We start from the raw sequence: 9,726 nt of genomic DNA, 5'->3' as shown, positions 1-9,726 counted from the left end.
TGATTATCGGGCTAATACTAGAACTATAAAAGAGCAAATATGAAAACCGAGAGGCAGATATGATAAACTGTAAAAGCGGGTTGAGTTTGGTAAGTTTGGACTTGATTTGCGATTGTGATTTGTTCTCTAATGCCACTGACGACCAAGTAAAAAAGGACCGGAAGATTTAATAGTTTTGGACTGGGCTGACCCGGTAACGAATAATCTAGTTTATTAGTATCGAGAACTGGACTAGATAAACTGTATATATTCGGGTTCAGAGGGGTCAGTTTAACGATTTTGAACAGTATAATACTCACCCTTAATATATACTACACGAATATAAAATGCAAATAATCAAATTCTGGTTGAACAAGATAACTCATTTATTTAATAGATCAATTCGAATACAAACCAGTATACAAACGAGATTACATGAAAAGAGTTCGTTTACTAAATGTGTTTAAAACACATTTAAATTTAAGGATATTTTAGAGAATTTTTTTTATATAATTTAAAGGTAATTATTTAACGCACTCTTGGCCAATGAGCTGGTGATGGAGTCGTAAGAAGGAGACTTGGTGTTTCACGTGACTCATGTTCGGTATATTCATGTCGCCATCATTAATTTAGTTTCGGTTGCACCAGGTAATGATGAGAAACTATGCAAGTGGGTGTCGTTCACTAGTTGGATCCTTAAACCGAACGAGTTTTACCTCACCGTACTGTTATGCCTTCGGACAGTGTTTATATGCGTTGGCCTTAGGTGATGGTTTTACTCAAATTAGAAGGTGAGAATATCCTGATGTTGTGAATTTAGCCAATAGCTTGTTTGAAGGATTCGCTAACATTTAAAAAAAACAATAACAAAGGATATTTTATTGTGGGTTAATTCATAGTACCAACCAAACGATTTACAATGAAGTGGCAGGTAAGCGAGCAACAAACTGCGCCGTAACCCCTTTTTGGATAGCAAACCCAATCCTACTAAAAACAAAGTTTTTGTTTCTTAATAAATAAAAAAAAAAGTTAGTATTATTAGACAACTCCTAGCGAGTCTTATTAAGGATGCTCATGGAGGTAGATCGAACACTTTAATGCAAAATTTTCTTTAAATAATATAATATTTATTTTAAACTATTTTTTAGCGGCCTTTTCAAACTATCGACAAAATTCAAAAGTGCAACTTTTAATATTAGCCTCCTAAAACAGAAATAACTATAATCAACAATTCTTTGTAAATTAAATTGTTAGAGCATTCTCAGCCCGTTCCTTACCCCTATATTCATATATATCATATAACTAGTTTTTGAACCTGTGTATTGCACGGGTTTTGTCAAATAATAAAGATAAATAAGATCCGTTATTTCAGTTGTTGATTTACAAGTACTTATGAATAATTTAATACAGACTTAATGGAAAAAACAAACGGGGTTAACGAAAGTACTAAAATAACATGTTTTTGGAAACGCTAGGTGTTGATTTGCAACAAATTTAAAAAATGTACTAAAGTTGTGTAGTTGGTCAAACCTCAAGGATGAAAATGACACTTAATTCAATTATGAATAAAATCCACACTATGTTATAACCTATTTGACAAAATGGTTTTGACCCATGACTCATGAATAGCTAGAATGAATGAGAAGAGGGATTAGGAATTAGGATAAATGTGGGCTTCACACCTAAGCTTTAACATTTTCTTTTATTAAAGTGGTAAGATTACACTAAAAAACATTGTATTTTCTCTCTCCTGTTTAATTAAATAATAATTTTTATACCTTTATCATCATATTTTCTCTCCTTTTCACTCACAACTACTTATAAAAATATTAAAAAATTATACAGTATGTACAGTGAAACCCTAAATTTAACTTTCTCATATAAATTTTCTCTCTCCTCTACTCACAACCACTCATAACCATACTATATAATTTACAAATCCCCTCACATAATTTTAGGGAACGAATTGAAAATGCTCTTACAATTTTAAGGGAAACTTACATTCAAAAGAGTTACTTAAACATGTGTTAAAAGAGTTGCTTATAAAAACTTAATAAAGCCACACGTAATGGTTAATGTTTCGTAAGAAACATTTTCCTTCACATCATCACTCTTTATATCCAAAAATATGTGCGATGGTTAATGCCCTATTATAGTATTATGCCCCTTTCAGTCATTACCAACGTAAGACACATAGGACTTTATTGTAGAAACGCACATGCCTCTTATAAGCGCCTCATAAAACTTTAGGATGGTGTAGATGTTTTCTCCACCATTACAATGTTCATATCTATACTATATATAATAATGAGACAATGGTAAATTAAAACACTTAAGAGTTTTACAAATTCTAATGCATAAAGTACATGTGTTAATAGGGGTAAATTTCTCTTTTAAACATAACCATAATTTATCTAGCTTACAAGTTTACCCCTCATATTTAACCATATTATGTTTTTAATTTCAAGTTTAAACTAACTTCTCACCCATGATTTCTAAACGACATTAACTTTTTCATACGTTAATATTTTTGTAGAAAAATTATACCATAAAAACGAACATTTTATTATCATTAATTTGAATATGAAATTGTTATAATTTTTAAAATTTAAACAAATTAATTTGTTACATAGGGGCATTCAATGCCGATTCTGATGGTTTTAAATCAAACTTGTGAGCCTAACGTTAGTATCGTTTTTTGTCGTCCTAAACCAAAACTCAACCATTGAAAACTGAAACCAAATTGTTACTTACGGTATGGTTCCGGTTTGGTTTCACAATTTAAGCTATGATAAATAATGTTTAAAATAATTATTAATTTAACTGTACCATCAATCTTAAATAAGCATCAACAATTATATGATACCTTAGAGGACCATAAGATGAAAAATGATAACTTTAGCCACTTAATTGGAAGACCTAAGACACAAAATAATAACAAGAACCAAGACTACCACAAATCATACTGGAATTAGATTAATATAAAGTTGTTATATCCAAGTTTACTTGTATTTAAAAAAACTTTGTTCAATTGTATTTTTAACGATATCTAATATATATATAACAAAACATATCTAATACTAAATAATAAAAGAAATTAAAATGCATTTAACATTTACAGTCTGGTCTGGTTTTATATGGCCGGTTTTCGATATAAACCGCGAACCAAACCATTGACTACGGTTTGAAAATTTTGAAACTGACCAAAAGTAAAAATATTAACTGTAAAACCACACCGATATTCGGTTTAAAATGTTTCACAGTTTTAAACCAAACCATAACCCTAAACACTCATAAGTGTTACGTGATTAACAGGGTATGCGTTCAAACACCAGCCACATCGCACGGGCACCCGCCTAGTAATGCATTATGGATGATCTAAATAGGTGTAATTTTCTAACCGTCTAAATAGGTATAAGTACAGTTAGTTAATTATAAGTAAAAAATAATATTTTTTTTTACTTTTTATTCAATTAAATAAAACAAAAACGCCTAATCGATGATATCTATCAGATTTTATAATCTTAGTATTTTTTTTTTTTTTTTGTTAACACGTAGACCGAGACTATATATATCATCACCAAGGCTTGTCTTCTATCTTTCAATATGATTTTTCGAATTCGACTAAAGTGCTTGAATCTTTGTAGCAATCAACACTGAAGTTTAGAGCCGACTTTCATGGTTAGTGTATACGCTCACACAAACAAACAAAAGTTTCATCTCACTAACATGTAGGATGTCAATGAGAATTGTGAAATACACTTAGACAAACTTCATTGAGCTTTACATATAAGACTAATGTAACACACGCCACATTACTTGACACTAACTGAGAGTGCTATAAGACGTAACTTGTTGATAATTACTTCAAAGGACTGATGTTACAAAACTATAATAAGCAACTTCCTAGCTACCAAAGTGTATTGGTATAATGGTATTAATGGAGCATGCTACCGATTGGATATTTCTATCGACATAGTTGTCGGGTACAAATCTCTTACGCCTTGTTTTTGAGTTTTTTAACCAAGGAAAGAAAAGGGAAGGAGATGGAAGGATAAGAAAGGGAAGGGAAGGGAAGTAAATTTTTTTTAAGTATGTGTGTTCTTGAGTTGGAAGGAAATTAGAGGAAAGAAAAGGATAACTATGTTCTTAAGTTGGATGGAAAGAAAAGGAAAATAACACTTTTACAATTTTACGCCTCATCCATAATGGATTAAAAAAAAACAAACACACACTTTTAATAAGCATAACGTCTCCAAAAAATAACCAATTAGTTTTAACAAGAAATGCAACGTTTCAAAAAAGTTCAATTCGGTTTCCAAAAAAAAACATGTTTAATCAAAAGTTTCAAAACAAGTTTCAAATCTCATTCTCATGCTCCCATCATTCTACGTAACATATTCACCCGCTTGTTAAGAGGACAACCAAAAAGAGCCCGTGCTTTTTCCGGGCGCTCAACCAAAAAAAGATACGTATCGAAGATTTCCTCCTCTGACACTATGCCCATAATCTCCAACTCTTTGTAGATTTCCTCCTCTGAGTAAACACGTGCACGAGAACCTTCCATTACCTTGCATAAATCCTAAAATAGTAACAAACAACATGTATTAAGCAGCGAAATCATGTGAAGATAAATATATAAATTTTAGGAAAAAAAAAGTAATATTAAAATGTGATTGAATACCTTTGTGCTTTTACCAATAGCATCAGCAACATTGTTAATTGAACTCATAAGTGTTGTTGTAAATTCATCATCCTTCTCAAGCTTTCTTTTCTTACTCTTCGAAAAACTTGGATACTTGGCTTGCGAATCGGGTGTCTCTGATACAACATGAATATCGTCTGCACTAGTGATATTCTCCAAGGTAATATCGTTGGTTTCCATCATTTGATCAATCTCATCAATTGTTTCCGGTGTATGATCATTTTCTTTCAGTCTCTTGTTTCTCTCTTTTGCAGTTTCTGCTCTAGCACCTGTAGCTCTATCTTTGGCAAACAACTCTAGCATCTCGTGGTAATGAAGAATTGGTTTATCCCTCCATTTTGCAGCTCCAGGAATCTCCTGTTTACAAAATCATAAAAATTACAGATAAAGGATAATTAAAAAAAAATTTAATGTCCAACTATATGCAAGGTCTACCTTGATCAATTTTTCCCAGACTTCTTCCTCTGCATCAAGTAATTTGGTGCTCAGATCCCATGAAAAACCGCTCATTGAATTCCCTTTAAAAACATCATAGAACTTAGAAAAATGATCTTTGAGTGTTTTTAGTCTATTCTTTAGATGGTCTTTTGTGAGGTCCATTCCAAAAGCTTTGCTTAGTTCCTCCACCATGTTGGTGTAAGCTTGGGGAGTAAACGTGCCATCAATTCTATTACCGTTGTCTTTCTCCGTAATCATTGCCGGCAAAAATGTGATGCCCATTGGAGCGGTCCAATGAAATTTGGTGGACGTTCCATCTTTTTTGCTCATGGCTAATTTCTGCATAAACATATGAGAGTTTTATTCACAAATATGTATTATTAGTAAAATGTCTAACATAAACACTCATTATAAGAAACAAATATATGCTAAAGTATACAACTAGCAAATCCATATGCTAATAATACCCATTACCATTTATGTCATTAGTGTAATCCCTGCAACAATTTTGTTCTATACTAATAATAGCCAAATATAAAAATCTCATAAAGAAACTGAATTATCACTAACATTTTCATAAAGAAACTGAATACAGTGAGTTTCTAAAGGCCCAACAATATCTATGATTAACAAATTTCAAGTTCCAAAAACTCCAAAATAGCTTATAATTAATTAGACATGTTAATTTCATTGTTTGGATGCGACAAATATTGACTCCACATTTCATTTGCTATAGACTCTCTTATTTGTTCCCCTCTATCATCCATGGCGTTTGGAGCATGATCCTCTACATCTTGTGTGGCATTTAACAGCTCTTGTGCAACTTCATCTTCAAGTTCTCGATCACGATCAACTTCAAGTAGATAATTGTGAAGAATGCAACAAGCCAAAAATATTTGTGATTGTGTTTCACATGAGTAGAACGGCTCGGTTGTACTTCTAATTATTGGAAATCTTCTCTTTAAAACGCCAAACGCCCTTTCAATAGAGTTTCTTAGTGATGCATGTTGAAGGTTAAACAATTCTCTTGGATTCTGAGGTGCACGTTTTGAGTATTCCTTCAAATGATACCTAACACCTCTATAAGGTGCTATGAGTGTACTTTTGAGTGGTAGACCGCCATCCACTAAATAAAATTTACCATCTGGAGTATTTAATTTATCTTCCCTAGTAAGTGCATCTTTTAAGACTCTTGAATTAGACGTTGTGCCTTCCCAGCCACTTAAAACATATGTGAAGTTCAAATCGAATGTGCAAGCAGCTAATACATTGATAGTTGGATATCCTTTCCGACCTTGATATCTCGGAGCATCTTTACTAGGTACTTTCACACGAATATGTGTTCCATCAATTGCTCCTATACAATCCTTAAAAAATGGATAAAATCTTCTTTTCTCTTGAATTTGTTTTTGCACAGTATCACTGGTAGGTTGAATAAGATACTGGTCTTCTAATGATATAATTGCATTTAAGACTCTATGAAAATGCACGCTTGTTGCTGACCAGATCGATAATAAAACCAAGAGACGAAACGATTTCTAAAATCATTTCCAATTATATGCAAAAATCTTGCAACTTGTTCTTCAATAGTCATACGTTGAGTTGATCGGAGACCACCATCACTTTCTAACTTTTGACATAATATCATAAATGCATTCTCACTCATACGAATTATTTGTCGGCATTTTCCACTTGTTGCAAGTTCATACAACATCTCTTCACGTACTCGTCGTCGATGTAACATCTCTTCTCCCCTAACACGATTTCCACTCGATGTGTACGATGTGCTATAAGAGCTACCACTAGACAAACCAAATGAACGACAGCTAAATGGTGTCGTCTCACCGCAAGAGATAGGTTATCGTCCATTATAAAAACAAGATCAAAACCTGTTTCAGTATAGCATATTTCTATGTAAACCATTATAATACAAGTACATAAAAAAACCATTATTAACTACATATAATACTTATAACAAGCTTAACCCATCACATACAAAATGATAGCATGTATCTCTGTTTGGTTTGTTTGTGATAATGTGTTGAAAAGTCAAAGACTATTTGAGATGCAATCACATGTTTCGATGTACACACACCTCTATTTGGTTTATCTTTATAACATATAAAAATAACCTAATGATGCTATTCAACTAAAGGATCATAGAAAGTCAAAGGAGATATATATTTACAACCTCTGATGCAGTTCACTTATTGAATATCGAAGTCCGAATGTTGCAAAGGGTCAAACATATGAAATTCTTTGTTTACGATAGAAATATAGCAATAATGAAGAATAAGATGAATACAAACCTGGAGCCTTTGATTTTGATAGCAGCGATTTTGATAGAATCAAAGGTGTTAGAGAAAGAAGCAGAAAATGGGTTGAAGTAATGAAGAAGATGAAAAGATTAGTTGGTAATATTGTAATTTGGTTTTTTATCCTTAGTTATCCGCCCATTTGTGAGAGGATAAGTTATTGGGAAAAAACATCAATTTAATCCCTCCTAACTCCTCCTACTCCTTTCCTTTCCATCCTAAAAAAAACTCAAGAACACCCATTTTTTAACTATCCTTAGTTTTCCTTTCCTTTCCCTCCTTTAAAAAAACTCAAGAACAGGGCCTTAGTATGTGCTTAGTTGCTATTAGGATTTGGAATTTCGATGCGTCATGGATTGGTCTTTTGTTGAGTTTCTGGTTCGTCTACTATACCGACTGAGATGATTAAGTGGAGGGAATTGTTGAAAGTTCAATAACTTACAAAAAATAACACCATGTTGGTTATTATGTTATTTGGTGATGGAGATCTAGAAATTATTTGGTGTTTGAGAAGAATGTCCCAACAAACAAACACTACTTAGAGAATATTTTGCATTTTTATTTTTGTTGGTATAGTAGTAGGAATAAGCAATGCAATATATCTATGGCCAAATGGATTAAAAATCCTTTACTGTATATGTAATATTGTTTTTTAAAGTCCTAGCAAGTCCTAGCATCTTGCTAGGACGATTCTTTATACAATGTTGCCTTTAAAAGTAAAATAAAAATCCACGAGCGAATTTTTTAAGCTCTCAAGCCTTATAGGGGTGGTCATGTTTCTTTTGGTGACAATGCTAAAGGAGGTTATGCCGTTGGCATAAAAACAATATCCAATGATATATCTTCTTAAGCAACTGAAATGCAAAATTTTAGACAATCAAGGACTTTAATGTTCACTTCACTAAAGGAGATTGCAAAATTTTATCAACAAATAGGACCTTGGCCACAGCTAAGATATAAGAGAATGTTTCGGACAAGTAGAAAGTTAATTCCGTTACCCCACTCAAGCAATTGAAATTTAATTCGTACAAAAGATTTTATTTTAAGTTTTCATATGAAACCTTCAACCTAACACTGCTATTGTTAGCATGTCCGTGTGAAGACATCTTGTGTGGACCAATGGACCATTAAGGGTTCGATAACTCGGTTGCATACATTTTGTGCTAACCATTTTGTGGTGTTGGTGCAACAGATGTGTGAGGTAGCAGCTAGTGTTGAACGATGCAAGTGGACTCAAATCGAGAAGACATCATGGGAAGTTGATAGAAATAATAATACATGTATATATTTCCTGTTATATGGTCATGTTATTCTACAATAAGTGATAAAAATGAGAAGAACGGGGACTTTTAGCAAAAAGAAAAAAAAACCCACTCAAAAAAATAATAAAAACACATAACTCAAAATTTAATAAAAACAGAAAATTTAAAAACACAAAAATGTTTATACCGTCTTCCTCGCTAATAAAAAAAATGAAAAAAACACAATGTTAAGGAAAAAAGATCATTGTGTCTTTTTATTTATTATTGTGTTTTTTTATTTTTGTCATTGATTGTGTCTTTTTTTCTTGACATTATGTCGTATTGTGTTATATTTTGTGACATATTGTGTCTTTTTTATTTATAATTGTGTTGTTTGTTCATTTTCGGCACCACGTCTTTTTTTCTTAGCATTGTGTCTTTTCGTCGTTTTTTTTTTGGAACAGGAATGACGGGGGAAACATTTTGGTTTACTAAATTTTTTTGTTTTTTATTTATATTTTGAGTTATGATTATTTTTATTTTTTTAAGAGATTTTTTCGTATGGCCTTAAATCTTTCTCACACTTCTCATTTTTGTCTTACTTTGTATTTTAACTTTTCCCATATATATGAAAATAGATTATAAAAATTATTTATGTGCCTCCCACTTATTTCTCTATGTGGATTGGTCCTGGTCCAACTACACACGTCTCCGACATCATAAACCCATACATTGATATTGTTTACATTATAATTCCATGATTTTAATAGAACATGAAATAGTGCATTTTCATCAAGATTTTACTTCCATGTAAATAAAATTAGTTGGTAGCTGAGTTTCACATTAATACCAAAATGGTACATTGAATGTGCTGTTTTTTTTTAGTTTATGAATGTAGCAAAATATTACTAGAATCGGATAAGCCGGAAGGCAACCCAGCTTTACTTAAATCAAATTGAGCCATTTCAATAGAAACATATGAGGTTTAATTAAAGGATTAGTAGTGTTGTTTAATTAGGTTGTGTATCAAATAAATAGAAATTGATTA

The 9,726-nt window shown here is 32.0% G+C and overlaps 1 protein-coding gene across 1 annotated transcript; it reads right to left on the bottom strand.

Annotated features, from left to right (window-relative positions):
• Nucleotides 1-4,826: 4,826 nt before the first annotated feature.
• LOC143625891 (uncharacterized) lies at nt 4,827-7,045 on the bottom strand. Its single transcript, XM_077096108.1, has 6 exons — nt 6,935-7,045; nt 5,838-6,660; nt 5,678-5,742; nt 5,120-5,461; nt 4,954-5,041; nt 4,827-4,837 (listed from the first exon to the last, which is right to left on the bottom strand). The coding sequence occupies exons 1-6, from the start codon at nt 7,043-7,045 to the stop codon at nt 4,827-4,829; spliced, it is 1,440 nt and encodes a 479-aa protein (XP_076952223.1).
• Between the last annotated feature and the right edge of the window lie 2,681 nt (nt 7,046-9,726).

The sequence above is a fragment of the Bidens hawaiensis genome, unplaced genomic scaffold (assembly GCF_021521415.1).
Source record: "Bidens hawaiensis isolate Kalapana, Puna unplaced genomic scaffold, B.hawaiensis_p1.1 tig00004242_1, whole genome shotgun sequence".
Lineage (NCBI taxonomy): Eukaryota > Viridiplantae > Streptophyta > Magnoliopsida > Asterales > Asteraceae > Bidens > Bidens hawaiensis.
The sequence above is the reverse complement of the archived record's forward strand: the minus strand, read 5'-3'. Positions and strand labels throughout refer to the sequence as shown.